Source organism: Balearica regulorum, chromosome W (assembly GCF_011004875.1).
Source record: "Balearica regulorum gibbericeps isolate bBalReg1 chromosome W, bBalReg1.pri, whole genome shotgun sequence".
NCBI lineage: Eukaryota > Metazoa > Chordata > Aves > Gruiformes > Gruidae > Balearica > Balearica regulorum.
The window spans coordinates 21,478,213-21,503,535 of NC_046219.1; the positions used below are offsets into that span (position 1 = coordinate 21,478,213).

General features: G+C 45.3%; 1 protein-coding gene across 4 annotated transcripts in view; it reads left to right on the top strand.

Annotated features, from left to right (window-relative positions):
* Positions 1–13,839: 13,839 nt before the first annotated feature.
* The window catches only part of LOC104642870 (BDNF/NT-3 growth factors receptor-like), a 281,490-nt gene continuing 270,006 nt past the window's right edge, over positions 13,840–25,323 (top strand). The window contains exons 1-2 of one of the 4 annotated variants that reach the window (XM_075738918.1): positions 13,840–14,789; positions 14,915–15,295. In XM_075738918.1, coding sequence (XP_075595033.1) covers positions 15,084–15,295 — 212 coding nt within the window. In that variant the 5' untranslated portion in view covers positions 13,840–14,789; positions 14,915–15,083. The remainder of the gene's footprint in view (positions 14,790–14,914; positions 15,296–25,323) is intronic. The other 3 variants (XM_075738915.1, XM_075738916.1, XM_075738919.1) reach the window with 3 other exon arrangements.

Below are 25,323 nucleotides of genomic sequence, written 5' to 3' on the forward strand. Positions count from 1 at the left end.
AACATTTACCAGCTTCCAGTTGACTGGGACCTCTCCAGACTCCCAAGATCATTGAAAAATAATGGAGAGAGGTCCCGCGATGACATCATCCAACTCTTTCAGTACCCTGGGATGAATCCCATTGGGCCCCATGGGCTTATGCGCATCCAGTTGGAGCAGCAATTCTTGAACAAGTTCGGAGTCGGCTGGGAGTTTATCATTCCCCCCCAGTCATGGTCTTCCAACAGAGGGCTCCAGGGGTCTCAGGGCCCATCATTGGCATTGAAGATAGAGGTGAAGGCAGCATTAAACATCTCCACTTTGTCTATGTCTCTATTCATGAGGTGACTGACTTCATCAAGTAATGCACCAATGTTATCTCTGATCATCCTTTTGCTGTTAACATATTTTAAAAAGCCCTTTTTGTTGTCCTTCACAGTGCTGGCCAGCTTGAACTCTAATCGAGCTTTGTCTGCACAATTTTTTCCCTACAGTGGCGAACAGCATCTCTGTAGTCCTCCCATGTTGCCTATCCTTGCTTCAAATGTCTGTACACTTTCCTTTTCTGCCTAAGTTCTAGAAGAAGATCCCTGCTCAGCCAAGTCAGTCTTCTGTCCCACTTGCTTGACTTCTGACACTTTGGAATTGCCTGCTCCCTTCTAGAGGGAAATGGAAAGAGAAGACTGAAAGATAAGCTAAAGTGGCCTTCATGGTTTGAAGTTCTCTCATTCTTCCATTATGTCTTGCAGAAAACTGTAATGAATCAGTGGAGTAAAAACAGTCAAGAAATTCTAGATGAATGCTCAGCTGTTTGAAATCTCTGGGAATTCTTGACTGGACTTATTACTGGGTTGTGACTGATCTGTAGTAGTAGAAAGCAGGTTACCCTGTAGTTTGAGCTTCACTTTTAGCTATTTTATACTGCATTACAGTTGTGCAGTTTAGGAAAAAAATTTGCTCCTGTGGTTAAAGCATGACTGACTACTTGCGATTAATTTCCCCCCCCCTTTTCAATTCTGTTACATTCCCACAGGTGCAAAGAATTTGGCTTGGTGGAACTGTAACTTTGAATCACTTAAGTGAACCATTGTCGTGGTTTTACCCCAGCCGGCAGCTGAGCACCACGCAGCCACTCGTTCACTCCCTCCCCATTGGGATGGGGGAGAGAATCAGAAGAGTTAAGGTGAGAAAACTCGTGGGTTGAGATAAAGACAGTTTAATAGGTAAAGCAAAAGCCACGCGCACAAGCAAAGCAAAGCCAGGAATTCATTCACCACTTCCCATGGGCAGGCAGGTGTTCAGCCATCTCCAGGAAAGCAGGGCTCTGTCACGCGTAACGGTTACTTGGGAAGACAAACGCCATCGCTCCGAACGCTGCCGCCCCCCCTCTCTCTTCCCCCAAGCTCCTTATAAACTGAGCATGACATCATATAGTATGGAATATCCCTTTGGTCATTTTGGCTCACCTGTCCTGTCTGTGTCTCCTCCCAACTTCTTGTCCACCCCCAGCCATCCCGCTGGCAGGGCAGTGCAAGAAGCAGAAAAGGCCTTGGCCCCATGTAAACACTGCTCAACAATAGGTCCATAGAACAAAAACATCTCTATATTATCAATGTTGTTTCCAGCACAAATCCGAAACATATCCCCACACTAGCTACTATGAAGAAAATCAATCCTCTCAGCTGAAACCAGGACAACCATAGAATCAAAGTCAATTTTGAAAAATGTAAATATTTTCAAAATATTGTATGCTTTAGGTATACATTGTAGTTTATGAAAATTCCTTGTGCTGATTTTCTTTCATATAAATAGTAATGATTTTATATATTTTTATATATGCTCTAAAGAAAATGTTTTACAGTTTCTCTTTTCCTCCTCTGACGCATTGTAGAGATTTAGATCTTTAAACATATGAGATCATATTGGGGTTTTCTAATCTGGCCTTCCTTCCCTTTCAACTCATTCTCCTGGTCCTGAAGTGGCCACACACAGGGGTTCTCAGGAAATAGAAAGGTCTAACATAGATGACTCAGAGGACTGCATCATCTCTAAGCCAGTGGTCTCCAAACTGTTTTGTTTGCACACCCCATCAGTAAAAAATTTTTGAGCACGCAACCCGCCTATATATGTATATTTATTTATTTATAAATTATATACATGTACCACTTTACTGATATATTGTGTACATTATGAAACACACAAAAAAAAAGAAATTAAAAAAGGATGAGATAGATGAAATAAACAATATTTTTAAAATATTTGTTTATTTTATTTATTAATGTACAGGAAACCTTTTTGCTCTCACTAAAAATATTATTAATAATATTTTTTAGTGAGAGCAATGTGATCGAATAGGCTTTATTCTTTTTTAAAATCTTGGTTTAACACTTTGTGATACAGCAATTCAAAGGTCTGGTTCTAAGCTCAGTTTATTTCAATACTTGGTTTTAGTGGCTGTCATAGTTGAAAAAGATACGTAGATCCAAATGGAAGAAGTGCATCATTGGCTGTGCTTACTGAATCATGATACTCATTTTTCAATCCCATCCAACAATTATGCAAAGGTTTTGTTGAAATTCAGCTAGCAAATTTCCATCTTCCCTGATGACATTCACTTGTTCTTGCAAACTAATCGGAGGGTGTTGCATTTTTATATTTTTATCAAATGAGTTAAAAACCCACTAAAACTCTTCATTTGGAAGATTTTTAAAAAGGTTTGGAAATTCCATTTCCAAGTTTTTTAAGTGTACAAATATGAGAGTTTTTATAGGTGATACACTTGCATCATTTTTGGCAACAAACTCACATAATGATGGAAACATTTCCAAACATCCATTTTCAAAATGCTCCCTCCATAGCATGAGTTTCTTTCAAAAAGCAGTTACTTTCTCACTCATTCTTAAAATATCACCTTCACCTTGAGAGGACAGATTAAGTGTGTTGATGTTTTCAAAAATATCTGCTAGGTAGTACACTACTGACAGCCACTTGTCATCACAGAAAAGGTCAGCAAATTCGGAACATTTGTCTTCTAGTAAAAGAAAAATGTGTAACTCATGTTTAAGTTCAACAACTCTTTTAAGCACTTTTCCATGAAATAACCAGCAAACCTCTGTTTGGTACAAAAGATTTTCATGGACACTCCCCATATCTTTACAAAGTATTGTAAAGATTCTACTATTTAATAATCTTGTTTTTATAAAATTAACCACATTGATGACATCCTGCAGTACTTTGTGCACTTCTGGCTCCAACTTCTTTGTTGCAATAGCTTTCCTATGAATGAAGCAGTGAATGAATTTCATGTGTGGTGCTATCATCTCTGTAACCTTACCCTGGAATAATTTTTTTATTCCAGTCAAAGCAGCCACTCCATCAGTGGTTACACTTAACAGTTTTTCCATAAAACATTGCTTTTATTAAAGAAATCATTTGCTGTTGAGAATATAACTCCTCTGGTACATCTTTCCTTTAGTGGCTCACAAAAAAAGTAGTTCTTTGTGGTTTTCATTATTGAAATGGAATCTAGCAAATGCCATAAGCCGAGCCATGTTAGAAACATGTATTTTCATCCAACTGTATAGCAAATCTCCCATATAGCATAATTTCTTCTAATACTTGTTTCTTCAAATCTTCAGCAACATTTTCTATGCATCTTCCAAAAGTATGTGCTGACAAAGGACTGCATTTTAGTTTGTTGTCATATTGCTTTCTGTGTATTATTTCAGCCATTTTTGGTGTAGCAGGAAGAAGAAGTGTTTCCCCAGTGGTATGTGGCTTTTTGTCTTTTGCTATTAAGAAACCTCAAAATAGACTTCTAAATTTTTATCATTAATTTTAATGAAATTTTGTAAAGTACTGGACTGAGTATCACATGACTTTAAACATCACTGATTAAACCTGATTACATCGTCACTGTTTTTAATTCATAATGTGGCTGACAAAGAGCTTGTACTAGGAGTAGGCGAAGTGTCAGCTCTGCCATTTCCTTGTTGTTCGCTTGTGCTTGCATTATTATCGTTTTCTTCAACCTATGGTTTCTTTGCAGGAATCTTTTTAAGCCACTTGTCCACTAACTAGGGTTAGGGTCCTGGTTCTGGCTAGGATAGAGTTAATTTCACAAGGAGCCAGGACAGGTGAGCCAAGCTGGCCAGGGGCTATTCCATACCATGTGACATCATGCTCACCATAAAAGGGGGCTAGTCGGGCAGGGGCGGGTTCCAAGTGGCTCCGGGATGGGCTGAGCATCTGATTGGTCAGTTGTGGGATCAGTAAATTGCTTTCTGTTATCACCCATTGTGAATATTCCGTTATCAGTACTGTTGTTGATTGTTTCCCTCTCCCTTACTGTCCCAGTAAACTGTCCTTATCCCAACCCTTGAGGCTTTGCCTTTGTTTTTCCCATTCTCCTCCCCATCCCGCCGGGGGAGGGGTGAGCGAGCAGCAGGTGGTGCTCAGCTGCTGGCTGGGGCTAAACCACATCAGTTAGTTCAGTTAAAACTAGAAAATATAATCTGTAAATCCACTTAACCAGGCACACATAAACTGCAATATGTTGCAATAGGCTGAAAGCAAGTGAGTGAGTGAGTACACCATTGTCAACCCCTCCAAGTTGTGGAACACCCACTCTTCCCTCTGGATATTTTGCATACTCTGTGTGACATGTGGCCATCTGATGTACGGACCGACTGAGTGAGGGCACTACTGTCAAGCTTAATTTCTTTTTTATTTTTTTAGATTAAAAAATAATATAAATAGAAGTTCTAATATTTTCTTCACGCACCCCAATGGATCATCTTGTGCACCCCCTGGGGTGTGTGCACCCCACTTTAGAGACCACTGCTCTAAGCTACTGTCAGGAAAAATGTTGTCTGTCATTCCAGATTTCATAGTTGAATCTGGAGGACCCCAGCTACCCAGATTTGGGATCTTTGGGGATGTGCTGTGCCTCAGGTTTCCTTTGCAGATATCAGAACATGAAGGGGGTGGGCATAGCTGATGCTTTCTGGTGTCTTTCTCACCCAGTACAGTGCCTGGAGTGCATGTGCTAGCCTAGGATCTGGGAAGTATGTCTGCAGTTCCTGACCAAGAGATAGCTAGAGGGGTCTAATATTCCCCTAAAGGGATGCACCAAATGGTACCTGTGTAAGTCAGAGAAGAATCCTGATCAGTCAATTTCTAATGCAGAGGTACTGATGATCCTTTACTACCTTACTGAAAAAAAAAAAAGCTGCCAATTTATGCACCTATGACCTGCTCCCATAAATTATAGGTACAAGGCTATGTCACACGTTACAGGTTAATATAATTATTGACTAGAGAAAGACAGTGAGCAGAAGCTGAATGTTCTGCATTTTGGCAGTCTGCATGTTAGAACACAAGATAGACCCAGGAAACTGAAACAGCTGAGCCTGTGATTTAATGAGCTCCTTTAGGTTTATTTCCTTCAGAAATTAGAATCTCTATCCATTGAAAATACAGAGATACCAATAGAAGTGAACTTTTTCTTGTTCTTGTTCTTGTTCTTTCTCTTTCTCTTTCTCTTTCTCTTTTTCTTTTAGAGCAGTATTCAGAGATCATGGATTGTTTTACACCACTCAGTGAATCAAGCCAAAGGACAAGGAGAGCTTCTGAGCCAGGATCTGCAGCAGCTTCCAAGAGGGAGTCGTAGTCACTGGGGTGTCTGTTCTCTGCATCTTCCGGGAATCACAGAGTCAAAAAGGCTTGTCATAGACACCAATCCTACTGGGAAGCCCTACTCTAAGAGAAGAAATGATAGAGATCAGGGGATGATCAACCAACAGTAGTAGAGAGACCTACAAAAGTAAGGAGTCTGAGCTGTGAATACTTAGCTGAGAAGAAATACTATTATTCACCCATTTGCTATCACTATTAAACAAAATGCCTAGAAATACAGAAGAAAGATCAATTGATACATGTCAGCTGTGCTCAGCCTTATCTTGGGGAATGAATTAACATATCACGTTACAGAAGAGTGGTGATGTGAGAGGAGTGCTAGGGTTTTAGGGGGTACACAGAAGGCCTTCCTGTTTCTGTTGAGGGATTAGTGGTGGCTACTACCTCTTAGTATAATCTGGTGCAATTTGATGCAGTTTACTTCTTGCTACTAGTCTCAGTAATTTTCATCCTTGAAGACTGAATAATTGTTGTTGGTTTTTTTAACATTACATCAGGAATCCAAATAACTTTCATGCATTTTCCCTTTATGATGAGAGTTTGTATCTGTGCTAAGGAATTTGTGATATTATTTGTAAGAGTAGATGCTGTCCAGAATGTGCTACACTAATGCCTCATCCCAAGAATACCAGTAGTATAGTGACTTCCTTTTAATTAGATATGATGTCGGCTTTGTGTAGGAGGCCAGCTTTGAGCCTGTGAGCTGAACCTTTGGGTTTCTGATACAGGAAGGAGAATCACGCTGTGCAGAGACAAGCAGTATTTAGTATAATTATAAAATTTCCACAACTTTGTTTTCTCAAGATAGAAACCAGATCAGCACTTATGAGAAGTTTTGTTACAGAATTCTGTGTACACATGTGAATGTGTCATTAGAAAACCCATCTTTTGAATGAGAATTAAATTGTCGCAAATTATTCCTAAATACTGAAGGAGAATGGGGTACAAGGAGGGAAAAAACATTTAACAGAGCATTTGAAGATGGTGTTAATTTCTCAAAGTTTAGATGCGTTCTATAAAAAAAAAATCTAAAAATATTTAGAAATAAAGTCCATCAGGCCCCCTGAAATTTGTACAAGCCCATTGTAAAAGCCTATTGGCTTCAGTAAATTTTGTATCTGGACCTGTGTGACTGAAGTTCAATTCTGATCCTGCAAAAGTCAGTGAAAGTTTTCTCACTGGTTTTAAAGCAGTCAGAATTTCCTCTATAATGTGTAATTGGGGATTTTGATTCTATGGCTTCATATGCTCAAACCACATTTCTCTCTAATCTACTGGGAGGAGTTGCAGGCATGTGTTTCTATGGCAATATAGCTTCCATTCAAGGGACAAAACATCACTCTTAGAAAATACATTTGTTTGCAAACAGAAATAAAACAACAAAAAATAAAACTATCTCAATTATCTGGGTGCAGCAACCCAGGTGGTTCTGGGTTTGTGTGGTGGGTTGACCCTGGCTGAGGGCCAGGTGCCCACCAGAGCTGCTCTATCACTCCCCTCATTCACTAGACAGGGGAGAAAAGGCACAACGAAAAGCTTGTGGGTCGAGATAAGGACAGGGAGAGATCACTCACTAATTATCGTCACGAGCAAAACAGACTGAACTTAGAGAGGGAATTCATCTAATTTATTACCAAGCAAAACAGAGTAGAGGAATGAAAAATAAAATCAAATCTTAAAACACCTCCCCCCACCCCTCCCATCTTCCCAGGCTCAACTTCACTCCCGGCTTCAACCTCCGCCCCCCTCAGCAGCAGCACAGGGGGACGGGGAATGGAGGTTATGGTCAGTTCATCGCACAGTGTTTCTGCCGCTTCTTCATCCTCAGGGGGAGGACTCCTCACGCTCTTCCCCTGCTCCAGCATGGAGTCCCTCTCATGGGAGACAGTCCTTAACGAACTTCTCCAACGTGAGTCTCTCCCATGGGCTACAGTCCTTCATGAACTGCTCCAGCGTGGGTCTCTTCCATGGGCTACAGTCCTTCAGGAGCAAACTGCTCCAGCGTGGGTCCCCCACAGGGGTCACAAGTCCTGTCAGCAAACCTGCTCTGGCATGGGCTCCTCTCTCCACGGGTCCACAGGTCCTGCCAGGAGCTTGCTCCAGCGCGGGCTTCCCACAGGGCCACAGCCTCCTTCAGGTGTCTCCACCTGCTCCGGCGTGGGGTCCTCCACGGGCTGCAGGTGGAATCGCTACACCCCCTCATCCTTCCTCCATGGACGGCTGCAGGGGGACAGCCTGCTTCACCATGGTCTTCACCATGGGCTGCAGGGGGATCTCTGCTCTGGTGCCTGGAGTACCTCCTCCCCCTCCTTCTGCACTGACCTTGGTGTCTGCAGATGTTCTTACATCTTCTCACTCCTCTCTCTGGCTGCAAAAGCGCTCTCTAACTGTTTTTGTCTTTCTTAAATATGTTATCACAGAGGCACTGATTGGCTTGGCCTTGGCCAATGGTGGGTCCGTCTTGGAGCTGGCTGGCATTGGCTCTATCATCAGACACAGGGGAAGCTTCTAGCAGCTTCTCACAGAAGCCACCCCTGTAGCCCCCCCCCGCTACCAAAACCTTGCCACGCAAAACCAACACATTTTGTTATCTGGCTCTGAACTCAGTTATTCTTTCTTTGGACCTGACTTGGCACTGCATTTTGCTGTTTTGATGACCACCCTGAGTTTGGGAATTGGGACCTATGAGCCTCTGGGTTTAGCTATGGAATGCTTATTATCTTGGTGACCATTTCTGAGAAGAGCCATCTCATAAGCCCCACTGGTTTTGTTCTTGTTGACTAGTGTTCACCATCATAACTAAGGCTTATACAGGTGAACTCTCAGAATTGCCTGGAACTCAGTACCTTAACTAATTCCCTTGCATTATAGGGGATAATCTCTATATTTATTTAACCTTGCAGAAAATATAATCAAGTGACTAATATTTTTGCATATATTTCCAATAGCTGTGTCTCGTTATGATCCCAGAACTCCCCTCTGGTAGGAGGTAACATATATCCAAGGTCCTTCATTTCATAAAATGAATGATGTACAAAGTCTGGGATTATTCCATTTTATATTCACATGGCATGTAGCCAATTTTTTTTCCCAGAAATCCTGTGTATTGGATTTATATGACAAAGTCTTGAGGGGGGCTGCAGGGGGACCTTTCAGGTGTGAGAAGAGACATGGGGCTGCCCCATGCCAGACATAGCCAGTTCCAGATGGCTTGGCAATGGACCCACTGAAGGCCACAGCTGTGCCAATCAGTGAAGTCAATGGCACCTCTGTGATAAAATATTTAAGAAAGGGCAAAACACTGCACAGCAGTGAAGAGTGAGGAAAAGAAACTGTGAGAAACAACCCTGGAGGGAAGGGATGCCATCCAGAGGGACCTTGACAGGCTGGAGAAGTGGGCCAGTGTGAACTGCATGAAGTTCAACAAGGCCAAGTGCAAGGTCCTGCACATGGGTTGGCGCAATTCCAAGCACAACTATAGGCTGGGCAGAGAATGGATTGAAAGCAGCCCTGAGGAGAAGGACTTGGGGGTATTGATTGATGAACAGCTCAACATGAGCTGCCAGTGTGCGCTCGCAGCCCAGAAAGCCAACCCCGTCCTGGGCTGCATCAAAAGAAGTGTGACCAGCAGGTTGAGGGAGGTGATTCTGCCCCTCTACTCCGCTCCTGTGAGACCCCACCTGGAGTACTGCATCCAGCTCTGGGGGCCCCAGGACAAGAAAGACATGGAGCTGTTGGAGCAAGTCCAGAGGAGGGCCACAAAGCTGATCAGAGGGCAGGAGCGCCTCTCCTATGAGGACAGGCTGAGAGAGTTGGGATTGTTCAGCCTGGAGAAGAGAAGGCTCTGGGGAGATCTAATTGCAGCATTCCAGTACCTGAAGGGGGCCTACAGGCAAGATGGGGAGGGACTGTTTATCAGGGAGTGTAGTGACAGGACAAGGGGTAATGGGTTTAAGCTGAAGGAGGGTCCATTTAGATTAGATGTTAGGAAGAAATTCTTTGCTGTGAGGGTGGTGAGGCACTGGAACAGGTTGCCCAGAGAGGTTGTGGATGCCCCATCCCTGGAAGTGTTTAAGGCCCGGTTGGATGAGGCTTTGGGCAACGTGGTCTAGTGGCGGGTGTCCCTGCCCGCAGCAGGGGGATTGGAACTAGATGATCTTTGAGGTCCCTTCCAACCCAAGCCATTCTGTGATTCTGTGAACCCTGCAGACACCAAGGTCAGAGAAGAAGGAGGGGGAGGAGGTGCTCTGTGCACCAAAGCAGATATTCTATCGTGGCCTGTGGAAGTTTTGAATGAGAACATGGTGAAGCAGGCTTTTCTCTGCAGCCCATGGAGAGGACCATGGTGGAGCAGGAATTCCCTGCAGCCCTTGAATGACCCCATGCTGGAACAGTGGATATGCCCTGAAGGACATGCCTTCCTGGCATGTTTACTTGACTTCCGTCTCATTGGGGAACTGTGGCCAATGGAGAGGAGCCCATGCAGGAGCAGGTTTTCTAGCAGGAACTGCAGCCTCTGGAAAAACCACGCTGGAGCAGATTTTTTTCCTGAAGGACTGCAGCCCGTGGAGATGACTCATGCTGGAGCAGGGGAAAAGTGTGAGGAGTAAGGAGCAGCAGAGAGGAACTATTATGGACTGACCACAATCCCCCCCATTCCTCCTGCATCACTCAGGGAGAAGGCGGGGGGAGTGAGCCTTGGGAAAAATAGGGGGGGAGGTGTTGTTTTATTTTTTGTTTTTCTTTCTCAATATCCAAATCTATTTTAAGTGTCAATAAATTAAATTAATTTTCTTCAAGTCTGTTTTTTCCTGTGATGGTAACTGGTAAGTAATCTCCCAGTCACTATCTTGACCCATGAACTTTTTCATTTCATTTTCTCTCCCTGTCCTGTTGAGGAGGGGGAGTGAAAGAACAGTTTGGTGGGCATCTGGCAGCCAGCCAAGGTCAACCCACCACATCCTCAACAATACTTCTTCCTATTTTTAGATATGACTTTTCCTCATAAGTTATCTCCATTTGGAGACTGAAGAAAAAACATCTGCCAAAATCACTGCCTTCTTACGGAATCTCCATCAAATTACAGTATATATTCTTTTGTTGCATGCTAAGAGAAATAATTTTTGAAGACTATCTGTATTAGCACTCCCTTATGACAACTGCCACGTAAACCCAATACAGTGATATTCAGATGGAACCTGCTGTGTTTCAGTTTGTGCCCATTGTCTCTTGTCCTGTAACTAGGCAACACTGAAAAGAGCCTGGCTCTGTTGCCTTTGCACCCTTCCTTCAGGTATTTATAGATATTAATGAGATCGTCCCTGGGGCTTCTCTTCTTTACCCTAAACAGTTCCAGCTCTCTCAGCCTTTCCTCATACATGAGATGCTCCAGTCTCTCAGACATCTTTGTGGCCCTGCACTGCATTCTCTCCAGTATGTCCATGTCTCACTTGTACTGGGGAGCCCAGAACTAGACACAGGAATCCAGGTGTGGCCTCACCAGTGCTGAGTAAAGGGGAAGGATCACCTTCCTCGACCTGCTGGCAACACTCCTCCTAATGCAGCCCAGGATGCCATTAGCCGCCTTTGCTGCAAGGGCACATTGCTGGCTCATGTTCAACCTGGTGTCCACCAGGACCCTCAGGGCCTTTTCTGCCAAGCTGCTTTCCAGCTGGGTAGCTCCCATCCTATATTGGTGCCTGGGGTTGCTCCTCCCCAGGTGCAGGACTTTGGACTTCCTTGTTGAACTTCATGAACCTCAGGTTCCTGTCAGCCCATTTATCCAGTGTGTTGAGGTCCCTCTGGATGTCAGCATGACCCTCTGGCCTATCAGCCACTCCTCACTGTTTGGTGTCATCTGTAAATTTGCTGAGGGTACACTCTGACCTATCATCCAGATTATTAATGAAGACATTAAACAGGACTGGACCCAGTATTGATCCCTGGGGTACACTGCTATTTACTAGACCCCAACTAGACTTTGTTCCACTGATCACTACCCACTGGGCCTAGTTGTTCAACCAGTTTTCAATCCACCTCACTGCTCATCCAGCCCATATACATCAATAGCTTCTGTATGAGGATCTTATGGGAGACAGTGTCAAAGGCCTTCCTGAAGTCCAGGTAGACAATATTCCCTGCTCTCCTCTCATCTACCAGGACAGTCATTTCATCATAGAAGTTTATCAGGTTGGTCATTGTGGTAGGTTAACCTTGGCTGGTCACCAGGTGCCCACCAGCCGCTCTCTCACTCCCCTCCTCAGTGGGAAAGGGGGAAGAAAATAAGATTAAAAACTCATGGGTTGAGACAAAGGCAGTTTAATAAAGAAAAGCAAGGCTATGCACAGAAGCAAAGCAAAAAAAAAAAAAAAGTATTCTCTACTTCTCATCAGCAGGTGATGTCCAGCCACTTCCTGGGAAGTAGGGCCTCAGTACGTGTAGCAGCTGCTTTGGAAGATAAACACCTTAATAGTGAATGCTCCCCCTCCTCCTCCTTTCTCTTAGCTTTTAGTGCTGAACACGATGTTATATGGCATGTTTCTTCCAAAGTCTCTCCCTATTAACTGGGAAGATTGAGGAAAACACTACCTGTGCTCCTGAATGTTTTAGCATTCTTCCCAAGGCCCTGAAATCTTTTTTGATTGACCTTGGACTTCTTGTTGCGACATCATCAGTACCCACATGAAAGAACAGAAGTGGGTAATAGTCTGAAAGCTATACTAAGCTCGTCAGTCGTCTGGTGACATCCCTGATTCGGGCCCCAGAGAGGCAGCAAACGTCTCTGAACAGAGGGTCCTGTATGCAAATGGGTGCCTCTGTTCCCCTCAGGAGGGAGTCACCTATGACCATAACTCACCTCTGTTTCTTCTTGGCGCTGGTCTTAATGCAGCTCTTGGCGAGAGCGCTTGCATGGGTTCCTCCTCTTCTGTCTCATTATGTGCTTCATCTACTGTACCCAGAGCCTCGTACCTATTCTGTAAAGGTAGCTGAGAGGGTAAGGAGGGGTTCTTCTTACAGCTCCATGCACTAACCTGCATGAGGTTCCAAGCATCTAAATGGATGTAAGATTTACTCATTATCTATATTCCTCTTTTTATTCTGTCTTATTAAAACAGGTATTTTATTAAGACATTTGTTTTCAGGCCTTTCTTATTGAGATCCAGAAAGAACTCTCCACCCTCTCTCTCTCTTTCACACCCACACCCACTCCCACCACCCCCCCCCGGTGCAAAACACCAGTAGATATTGGTTGAAGTCTCCCATGAGGAACAGGGTTTGCAAGTGTAAGGCTACTTCTAGCTGTTTGTAGAAGGCCTCATCTACTTGTTCTTAATGATCAAGCAGCCTAAAGCAGACACTCACTGCAATGTCACCTATATTGGTTTGCTTTTTAATCCTTAGCCATAACCTCCCATTTGGCTTATCATCCATCCCTAGACAGAACTCCATGCATTCCAGCAGCTCTCTCACATAAAGGGCAACTCTCTTTCTTGCTCCTCATCTCTGTCTCCATCTCTCCCTGTCTCACGTCCGCCTTCCTTCTCAGGCTGTCTCTCCCTATCCCCATCTCTCTCTCATGCTCTCTAGGTCTCTTTGTCTCTCTCCATCACTCCCCTCCCCTGTGTGTGTCACTTTCTCTCTCCCTGTCTGTTCCCCCTTCTGTTCTCCCCCTTTATCCCTTTCTGTCCCTGTCTCTCTCCCTGTTCTTCTCCGTCCTTCTCTCTGTCTCCTTGTGTGTCTCTCTATATATCTCTCTTGCTGTCCCTAATCTTCTTTCTCTCTCTGACTCTCTCTATTCCTCTTCCTACATTTATTTCTCTCTCCCCCATCTCTCTCGCTCCGTCTCCCCATGTCTATCTCCCTCCTCATCTTTCTCTCTCCCTCTCTTCCCCCCTCTCTCCCCCTTCCCCTCTCTTGCTCTCTATGTCTCTCTCCCTCATCTCACTTCCTCTCTCAGTGTCTTTCTCCCCCTCCCTTTCTCTTTCCTTCTCTCTGCCCCTGTCTCTCTCCCTCTTGCTCAATCTCTCCCTTTCTAGATCTCTCTGTCTCTCTTGTGGGGTTTTTTCCTCCCTCTACACCTCTCTCCCCCATTGTTTCTGTCTTTCCATCTCTGTCACCCTCTCTCCCCATCTCTCTCCCCCTTCTCTATCTCCCCATCTTTCTCTCTCCCTCCCTTGCTCTCTGTGTGTCAGTGTCTCTCTATCTCTCATTCCCTTTTAATTTATCTCTCTTTCCCTTGCTCCATCTCTCTCACCCCGTTTCCCCCCTCTCTGTCTCCCCATCTTCTCTCCCTCTTTGTCTACCATCCTCTCCCTCTCGTTCTGCCTCTCTCCCTCCTGTTTCCCCGTCTCTCCCTGTCTCACTCTGTATCCCATTAATCTTTCCCCACCTCTCTCTCTCTGTTTCTCTCCTGCTCTTTCTCCCTCTCCTCCATCTCTTTCTCCCCCTCTCTTTCAATCTCGCTCTTTCCCTGTCTCTCTTTCTCCATCTCTCTCCCACCATCTTTCTCTGCCCCTCTCTGTATCATTCTCTCCCTCATCTCTCTCCCTTTCTCTCTCTCCCTTTCCATCTCTCTCCTCTCTCTTCCTCGACACCTCTCTCTCCATCCCTCTCTCTCTGTCTTTCTCCCTCTCCTCCTCCTGCTCTTCGTCTCTATGTCTCTCTCTCCCCTTCATTTTCTTCTCTCACTTTCTCAGTTCATCCCTCCTCCTTGCCTTGTTGCTTTTGTCTCTATATATCCTTGTTTTTCTGTGGGTTTTTTTTTGTTTGTGGGGTTTTTTTTTGTTTTGGTTGGTTTTTTTTTAGATTTCAGGCTCATTTTGCGAAGTTTTTGCCCATTTTTACGTCAGCCTCACGTCACTTCGCCGGCAGCTCCCAGGCTTGGGCTGGAGCAAGAGCCGCGGCTGCTTTATTATCAGCTGGAGGGAGGATACGGTGCGTAAAGCGGCAAGCACAGCGCCCTGCATTCCGCTTCCGCCGCGACCTGCGCTGTTTCTTGCATTCCTTCTCTACCGCGGGCAGCGGTCGGCTGAGCCCCGCAGGTAGAAGCGCTGCCTCTGCCACCTGTCTCGGCCGCTCCGCGCGTTTTGCAGCATCATCGGGAACAGACGCAGGTCAGGCGGTGCCGCTGCCCGCTCGCGGGGCCAGGGCAGATACTAGGGCGGGCCGCGCCATGTGGTGCCGTGCCGGCGGCCCCTCTCGCCTCTCATCATCACCCCTTTCTGTCTCTGTCCCGCAGCAGCGCCTGGTCCCACTGCCCCGCAAAGCCTCCAGGGCTGCTGCGGTGCGTCCACGTGAACCCTAGCCGCGGGGTGCTCGCCCGAAGGCTGCGCACCCTCCGATCGTGCTCCTCGGCAGTGGCGGTAGGTGGAGGACGTCGAGGCAGCGCTGGAGTGAGCGGCGGCGGCATGGCGTCCTGGCGACGAAGACGGCCGGAGCCCGGCTTGGCGCGGCTGTGGGGCTTGTGCTGCCTGGTGCTGGGCTCCTGGTGGGGCGCACTGGGCTGCCCCGCGTCCTGCCGCTGCAGCTCTTGGCGGATCTGGTGCGTGGACCCGGCGCCAGGCATCATCTCCTTCCCCGTGCCGCAGCGGAGCGCCGAGGGCGACAATGTCACCGAGATGTGAGTACGATCTGTCCCCAGCCCCGGGCGCGAGGGTGGCGGGGATGGAGCCGGCGGAGCGACGTGGGGACGGCGGCAGAGGGGAAGCTCTCTGCGCTGAAATGCACTTGCTCCGCGGACTGATGTTCTAGCTGGAAGCCTAAAAGTCTGGTGTGATTTAATTTAGACTTCCCAAAGATATCATTTCGAACCCATTTAGATGATAAATCCTAGTTGCCCGCAATATGATTTCCTGGGAGCGGGACGGGCAGTGAAGCGGCTCAGCGGAAGGTCGGCGTGGAGGTCGCGGATTCGCGGAAATACCTGGGGTTGCAGAAGCGCGCAGCCGAGCTGCCGCCTCCGGCCCCCGTATCTGCCGAGGGGGTGAGGTGGAGTGCGCACCACTCAAATCTCGCTTCTGTTTCGGCAGCAGATTTGGAAAGGGTGGGGGGGGGGGGTTGTGGTTTTTTCTTTTGTTTTGTTTTTTTAAATTTTTGCTCCCTCCGTTTATTCCTGTGAATGGAGAGTTTGGTGGGTGGCCTTCCCCCTCTCATATCTCCACTTTATATTCTTTTTCTATTTAAAAAAAAGGGCGGGGGGAGGGGGGGGGGAGAAAGCAATGCAGAACATTCTGATAGAAGGGAGAGCAAACTAGCTTCCCTGCCCTGGCCATAGGCACGCGAGCCTGCGTGCCTATAAGGTGTCCTTCCCTATAAGGTGGCTGGAAGGAGAAAATATTGTCAGCAGGAGAATGAATCATAGAATCATAGAATGGTTTGGGTTGGAAGGGACCTTAAAGATCATCTAGTTCCAATCCCCCTGCTGCAGGCAGGGACACCCGCCACTAGACCACGTTGCCCAAAGCCTCATCCAACCGGGCCTTAAACACTTCCAGGGATGGGGCATCCACAACCTCTCTGGGCAACCTGTTCCAGTGCCTCACCACCCTCACAGCAAAGAATTTCTTTCTAACATCTAATCTAAATCGACCCTCCTTCAGCTTGAACCCATTACCCCTTGTCCTGTCACTACACTCCCTGATAAACAGTCCCTCCCCATCTTTCCTGTAGGCCCCCTTCAGGTACTGGTAAGCTGCAATTAGGTCTCCCCGGAGCTGCCTTTTCTCCAGGCTGAACAACCCCAACTCTCTCAGCCTGTCCTCATAGGAGAGGTGCTCCAGCCCTCTGATCAGCTTCGTGACCCTCCTCTGGACTCGCTCCAACAGCTCCATGTCTTTCTTGTACTGGGCCCCCCAGAGCTGGATGCAGTACTCCAGGTGGGGTCTCACAAGAGCGGAGTAGAGGGGCAGGATCACCTCCCTCGACCTGCTAGTCACACCTCTTTTGATGCAGCCCAGGACACGGTTGGCTTTCTGGGCTGCAAGCGCACACTGCCGGCTCATGTTGAGCTTCTCATCAATCAATACCCCCAAGTCCTTCTCCTCGTGGTTGCTTTCAATCCATTCCTCGCCCAGCCTATAGTCGTGCTTGAGATTGCCCTGACCCATGTGCAGGACCTTGCACTTGGCCTTGTTGAACTTCATGCGGTTCTCATGGGCCCACTTCTCCAGCCTGTCAAGGTCCCTCTGGATGACATATTGCGCTGTCTCTCAGCAAGTGTTGGAGCATTAGGAAACCCTCATTAATAGTGAGAAAAGTGGAAGGGGTGGGTTTTTTGGTGGGTTTTTTTTTTGGTGGGGTTTTTTTTGTTTGTTTGGTTCATTGTTTTTTTTTCCCCCTCTTACCCATGTGTCATTTCCAACCTTGTTTGACTGCAAATGATTTCAGTAAAGGAATCCAGTAGCTTTTTGTGTTCAGTCCTGCATCCTTTTTACAGCTCTCTGGAGTCTACATACTTTGCCTGAGAAAAGCTGCAAAGACTTGCTGTGGTGGGTTGACCCTGGCTGAGGGCCAGGTGCCCACCAGAGCCGCTCTATCACTCCCCTCTTTCATTAGACAGGGGAGAAAAGGTACAATGAAAAAAAAACTTATGGGTCGAGATAAGGACAGGGAGAGATCATTCTCTAATTATCATCACGAGCAAAACAGACCGAACTTAGAGAGGGAATTCATCTTATTTATTACTAAGCAAAACAGAGTAGAGGAATGAGAAATAAAACCAAATCTTAAAAACACCTCCCCCCACCCCTCCCATCTTCCCGGGCTCAACTTCACTCCCGGCTTCAACCTCCGCCCCCCCCAGTGGCACAGGGGGACGGGGAATGGGGGTTACGGTCAGTTCCTCACGCGGTGTTTCTGCCGCTTCTTCATCCTCAGGGGGAGGACTCCTTGTTCCCCCGCTCCAGCGTGGGGTCCCTCTCACGGGAGACAGTCCTTCACGGCCTTCTCCAACGTGAGTCTCCTCCACGGGGTGCAGACCTTCAGGAGCAAACTGCTCCAGTGTGGGTCCCCCACGGGGTCACAAGTCCTGTCAGCAAACCTGCTCTGGCATGGGCTCCTCTCTCCACGGGTCCACAGGTCCTGCCAGGAGCTTGCTCCAGCGCGGGCTTCCCACGGGGTCACAGCCTCCTTCAGGTGTCTCCACCTGCTCCGGCGTGGGGTCCTCCACGGGCTGCAGGTGGAATCTTTACACCCCCTCATCCTTCCTCAATGGGCTGCTGCAGGGGGACAGCCTGCTTCACCATGGTCTTCACCACGGGCTGCAGGGGAATCTTGCTCCGGCACCTGGAGCACCTCCTCCCCCTCCTTCTGCACTGACCTTGGTGTCTGCAGATGTTCTTACATCTTCTCACTCCTCTCTCTGGCTGCAAAAGCGCTCTCTAACTGTTTTTCTCTTTCTTAACTATGTTATCACAGAGACGCTGATTGGCTTGGCCTTGGCCAGCGGCGGGTCCGTCTTGGAGCCGGCTGGCATTGGCTCTATCAGACACAGGGGAAGCTTCTAGCAGCTTCTCACAGAAGCCACCCCCGTAGCCCCCCCGCTACCAAAACCTTGCCACGCAAAACCAACACACTTGCTGAGCATAAAGTTTGGATACCAGATTTGTAGATGATAGATATGGGGAAAAACTCCTCTACAGCTGTTTTGTCCATTTCCATCTTCCCCAGCACCTGCTGTTTCTGCATTGTTTTATTTTTAATTTAAAAGATAACAGAATATTTCCCTCCAAAATATATACCGATTTCTAACTCCCTTCTCCTTCTTTCTCCTCTTTTTCAGTTTCCACTAGAAACAATGTGAAAATGCCATTAAATTCGGTGTGACTTCAGATTAATTCTAGCTCTTGAGCTACCTTTCTGTAGTTTCTTATAGTCACTTTGCTGCATTTCCCCATGTATGTGTAGGGAAAAAGCTGGAGACATTCATTTCTTCTACTCATATAGGGCCTACCACTGGTACATTTTTAGGACCTAAGAGAATGAAGAAATCTTTCTAAGTTGTTACAAGAGTTATTTTTTTAGATGTCTGTTTAATATTCTGTGGATCGCTTAATTAAAAGCAATTTTTAATTATAGCTTCAAGCTATGCATCATTGTTCTTTTTATAAGCCTTGTTATCCAGTATGTTTAATTTGTAGGTAACTCAGCAATTTCCCCCTAGAACTTAAGCTCTGTTTAAAAGATCAGAGAAAAAATGCATATGTAAATATATATACTAGACATGATCAACTTAAAACATGTCCAGTCATTTTGCATTGATATTTTTGAGTTTCATTCTTTTTTTTTTGAGTTTCATTATTTTTTTTTTGAGTTTCATTCTTTTTTTTTCTATTTTTGAGTTTCATTCTTTTCTGTGGTTTTTTTTCAGCATCACTGTTTATCTTTTAAATTTTTACTGTATCATTCTGTGACATTGCATGTTGTGTTTGATGATCTAAAAATAATTTGGAGTACTGAATTTCTCAGGAGATGCTATTGCATGTATTTAAGGTGTTCTTTTATTAACATAAAGCATGAAGACCCTTTAATTAGTTTGTAGACATAAGTTAAAAATTGGACTTCTGCAGCTTCCACATTATTTCATTGTGGGAACTCAGCAAATAATAAATACGTAAGGAAGCATTTCTAATATGGTAGACACAGAATGTTAAAACATATTTTTTAAAACTGCATATCTTGTTTATTCTAGCTAAGCAACCAGTTTAAGAGGCTGTAGCATGCATTTTATTTAGGAAGCCTCAGGCCTGATTTTTCTTTTATATGTTCTGTAGTTACAGGAACACAATTCCATTGATCTCTGATGGAATTACTTTTGGTACAAATGAGAGTGAGAGAGCATAAGACATTTAATTTTTTGTAATATATTCCTTTATATTTCCTTAATGTCTTTTGAGACCAATCCTTCATTTATTGCTTATGTCCTGCTCTTGATTGGAATGGGTCCCACAGTCCTAGGCAAAACATCCACCGACTCCCTGGGAATGTTGCTTGAGTAAACATCCTCATCGGGGAAGAAGGCCATGTGCACTGGGAATTTTGCAGGTGGGATACTGCATTATTGGGTCAGGCATGTGAAACCCTTGGTGGTGCAAAGAGTTGGCTGTGGGCCAGGTGGATGACACTGAGCAGGCAGGGTATGAGTGAGCAGCAAGCGTTTCCCCTTGGCTCCGAGAAGTGGGAGAGAAAGCTGGGGTGGTGCTGGTAGGAATAACAGCTGCAGTTTCCCATGCATTGAACACCCTCCACCACTTGGTAGCTAGGTGCCTTGGCTCTATTTTGGCCCATAGATAAATAGCACTTTAGAGCTTAATTAACACTCTCTTTCCAGTCCAGGTATTACTTTATTCCTAGTTGGATCACCATCCAAATCTACTGAAATCAGCAGAAAGACCTCCAGAGCACTTTTGCATCAGCTCTGTGAAACTCAGCTTCTGAAACTTGGTATGGGAGGACACAGGAGTACTTCTGCCTGGTGTTTTTCTTAGTTATCTTCCTCACTCTTCTCCTTCCTAGTTGTTTTTGCAGTTTTTATCTTCTGATGGATAAAAGACAGATTTCCAAAATCCTGTGCCTCTAATAGAATCATAGAATCATTTAGGTTGGAAAAGACCCTTAAGATCATCGAGTCCAACTGTAAACCTAACACTGCCAAGTCCACCACTAAACCATGTACCTAAGCACCACATCTATGCATCTTTTAAATACCTCCAGGGATGGTGACTCCACCGCTTCCCTGGGCAGCCTGTTCCATTGCTTGATAACCCTTTCAGTGAAGAAATTTTTCCTAATATCCAATCTAGGACATTTCCTCTCATCCTATCACTTGCTACTTGGGAGAAGAGACTAACACCCATCTCACTACAACCTCCTTTCAAGTAGTTGTAGAGAGCAATAAAGTCTACCCTCAGCCTCCTTTCCTCCAGACTAAACAACCCCAGTTCCCTCAACTGCTCCTCATAAGACCTCCTCTCTAGACCCTTCACTAGCTTTGTTCCTCTTCTTTGGACATGTTCCAGCACCTCAATATCTTTCTTGTAGTGAGGGGCCCAAAAGTGAACACAGTATTCGAGGTGTGACCTTACCAGTGCCAAGTACAAAGGGACAATCACTTCCCTAGTCCTGCTGGCCACACTATTTCTGATAGAAGCCAGTATGCTATTGGCCTTCTTGGCCACCTGGGCACACTGCCAGCTCATATTCAGCTGACTATCCAACAACACCCCCAGGTCCTTTTCCGCCAGGCAGCTTTCCAGCCACTCTTCCCCAAGCCTGTAGCATTGCATGGGGTTGTTGTTACCCACGTGCAGGACCCAGCACTTAGCCTTGTTAAACCTCATACAGTTGGCCTCGGCCCATCGATCCAGCCTGTCCAGATCCCTCTGCAGAGCCTTCCTACCCTCAAGCAGATCAACACTCCCGCCCATCTTGGTGTCATCTACAAACTTATTGAGGGTGCCCTTGATCCCCTCATCCAGATCATTGGTAAAGATATTAAACAAGACTGGCCCAAATACTGAGCCCTGGGGAACACCACTTGTGACTGGCTGCCAACTGGATTTAACTCCATTCACCACAACTGTTTGTGCCCAGCCATCCAGCCAGTTTTTTTACCCAGCAAACAGTATACCCGTCCAAGCCATGAGCAGCCAATAAGATTAGATTTTTTTTGTCCTGTTGCTTAGGGTGCTAACATGTGCTGGTCTCAGTCTGGATAGCATGTGAGCATGTGCCTGTGCTAAAACTGTTTATCATAACACAGCTTAATCATAATAATTGTTTTGTAGTATTGATGTTATTAGATATAAACTAAACTACAGATCATGAAATCAGCCATTGAAACTCAAACTAAGAGCTAAGGAGCAAGAATGGTCAGAGTGAAATTAATATATAAATATTGTTAAATCCATACACTATAGGTACAATGGCACATGAGTAATTCTTAGCAAGATCACTTGATCAAAAATATTAATACAGTAGTAAATGAGTCACTTTAAAAGTTTTCAGGATTTTTTGTAAAAAAATTGATCTAATATTTTCTCTTTAAGTAAAATGTACTGTTAGTATATGTTAAGGAAGTTTCTTCACCCTAGATTTCCCACAGCAGAGTTTCAGGCTCTAAATCCCATGAAATAATTTGAGTCGTACATCAGTTGTAACAACTCAAACTGGGTGTCTCCATAGAGGGACCCTGAATAAAGAAATCCCTGGGCAATTATACCCTTACAATCTAAGTTCCCCTCCCCTCATGTGACTGAACCAATAGTAATATTAGGGTCTGTGGTCTTCCTGTTCTTCATTGGGTCCTTTCGTTGTCTCTAGACTGGCCGTTTCTTATCTCTAAGGTTGCTGCTTCTGCTGACGGTTGTAGCTTCCTTATCTTCTGGCTTGAACTGGCTCTGGGACCTTCTTTTACTTAACTAGGCAGAAGTTCAACAAAAGTTCAACATGTCTAGGTGAAAGTTCACAGCTTGTAGCCTAAGGTTTCATCTAATTTAGCCACTTATGCTAAGCTTGACAACTAATATTTCCCAACAGTCCTCCCTTTGTTTTTATTTAGCATTCCTGCTAATACATTAGGCAAAGTTCGTGAAGCCTTTCAAGGTATATAATTAATCTCCATATAAACATATAAAATGATCACGAGCAGTAAGCAAAGCACAGTTAGGATTAATAAGACTATAACTGAGTGAAGCATTATATCATATACCCTAGTTGCTGTTGGTGACCATCCCAGGAGGGTCTCCCACCACTGATGCTCTCCATCCCTTTTTACCTTTTCAAGGACATGATATATCTCTTCCGTATCATGGTGGACTGTGATCAAAATTTGGGGTTTTTTTCCAAACAGTATATCTCAGTGTACATGACTCTTCATGGTCCTTGCTATCAAAGTATCTCATTGCAGTGCAAGTATATTTCTGGCTTAGTTTACAGCTCTAGTATCAAATCATTAATATATTGTCTTATGATTATTCAGGTGAATGAGATCTGAAATTATTTGGTGTATTTCAAGAAGAACTGCTTCTCAACAAAATAGTAGGTGACTTTAGCTCTTTCCTTCTAAAAGAGAGAGGTGATTGTGTAGTGTATATATTTCAAAACCACAAAGTAAATTTCTAATGCAGTTATATAAAGCACTCTAGAATTGTTAATAAATAAGACAGGATAAGTAATTTATAGAGTAAATTATTTAACAAGTCATGTGAGCCTGTGCTAAAAAAAAAAAAAAAAGAAAAGCATGTTTAAATTTGTTTAAATTCATATGAAGCTCACTGCTGTTGGTATTTTGGGTCTCTTTCATTTTAGAATTTTAGACTCTGTATATTATAAAATTGTCAACAGGGCTTCTCAACCCCCATCCCCTTCCTCCTGAAAACACTTGGCTGTGCAAGATGGCACAGCTTGGCTGGATTTAATGTTTATTTTGGTATTTTGGAATGTTACAGTGAAATACAAGGCATCGGGCTGCAAATTATTAAAGGGATTTTGGACAGTTGTGATACAATAGCTCCATTTTTTTTTATCTTCCTTTAAAGATCTTAGCTAGTTACAGTGATTTGAAAGTAAGCATTATGAAAATCAGTTTTGTAATTTCTGGGCTCTAAAAATACTCCAAATATCACAAACCATAGAGTTTTATATATGCTGGTTTCTTTTTGCTCTCAGGTAACCTCTTGCATCTCTTATTTTAATCCTTTTTGGTGGGGCACAAAGGGTTGAGATACTGACAGATCTGACCAGAGCATGTGAAATCCAAGTTGTTATAAGTATTTATAATATTATTTAAACAGTCGCTGGTCACAATGGTGTTTGGTTTGTTCACATGACTGTGGTATGTAAACCCTTAATTGCTGTATGTATTCCTTGCGGCATTGTTTATCACCTCTGGGAGAGGGGTCAGGATTCTCATTTTGCTGTACTATGCAATATCAACTTATGATATGATAACATCACTAGTCATGAGGTTACGCTGGTATTTGTATTTCGCTTTGCTGTCATGCCCATACCTTGGACAACATCTCCTGGAATTGATTAATAATTGCACCCATTCTATGGGGAAGACAGGGGGGATACTTTCTCCCACTCTTTCACTTCCCCTTTTTCGTTCAGGCTAGTGACAGCAGCTTTTGAGAATTTTGAATACTCTTGGGATGTTCAAGCCAGCATGCTCCGATTGCTATGTCTCCTGATGGTGTTTCAGGTCTGTTTAGGGTTACAAAAAATTGTTTTAAGAGTACCACTCAGCAATCTGGCCCGAGTCTGAATAGTCACAGATTCACAGATTCACAGAACAGTAGAGGTTGGAAGGTACCTTTAGAGATCATCTAGTCCAACCCCCCTGCTCGAGCAGGATCACCTAGAGCATATCGCACAGGATTGCATCCAGGTGGGTTTTGAATATCTCCAGAGAAGGAGACTCCACAACTTCTCTGGGCAACCTGTTCCAGTGCTCAGTCACCCTCAAAGTGAAGAAGTTTGTCCTCATGTTCAGATGGAACTTCCTGTGTTCCAGTTTGAGCCCATTGCCCCTTGTCCTGTCACTGGGCACCACTGAGAAGAGTCTGGCCCCTTCCTCTAGACATCCACCCTTTAGATATTTATAAGCATTGATAAGATCCCCTCTCAGTCTTCTCTTCTCCAGGCTAAACAGATCCAGTTCTCTCAGCCTTTCCTCATATGAGAGATGCTCCAGTCCCCTGATCATCCTTGTAGCCCTTCGCTGGACTCTCTCCAGTAGTTCCCTGTCTTTCTTGAACTGGGGTGCCCCGAACTGGACACAGTACTCCAGATGTGGCCTCACCAGGGCAGAGTAGAGGGGGAGGATAACCTCCCTCGATCTGCTGGCCACATTCTTCTTAATGCCCCCCAGGATACCATTGGCCGCCTTGGCCACAAGGGCACACTGCTGGCTCATGGTTAACTTGTTGTCCACCAGGACTCCCTGGTCCTTCTCCGCAGTCCTGCTTCCCAGCAGGTCAACCCCTAACCTGTACTGGTGCCTGGGGTTGTTCTTCCCTAGGTGCAGGACCCTACACTTGCCCTGGTTGAATTTCATTAGGTTCCTCTTCGCCCAATTCTCTAGTCTGTCAAGATCTCGCTGAATGGCAGCGCAGTCTTCTGGTGTGTTGGCCACTCCTCCCAGCTTAGTATCGTCAGCAAACTTGCTGAGGGTACACTCTGTCCCCTGTCGTGGCACAGAGGAGTGCTGACAGCTGAGAACCATGCGGGCGCTAGCTCATTCTTCCCCCCAGTGGGATGGGGAGGAGAATGGGAAGACAAAGGCAAAACCTCATGGATCGGGATAAGGACAGTTTACTGGGACAGCAAAGGGAGAGGGAAATAACAACAGTACTTAACAGAATATACACAACTGGTGATACACAGTGCAGTTTCTCACCCAACGACCGTGCAACTCAGACCGCACGCTCAGACCCGTCCCAAAGCTGGACCATCCCCAAGCCACATGTCCTGGAGCCGCGCTGTGCCTCCCCGCCTAGCTCCCTTTTATGCTGAGCATGACGTCATATGGTATGGAATATCCCCTTTGGCTAGTTTGGGTCACCTGTCCTGATTGTGTCCCATCCCAGCTTCTGGTGAAAATTAACTCTATCCTAGCTGAACCCAGGACACCCCTTGTCCAGGTCATTG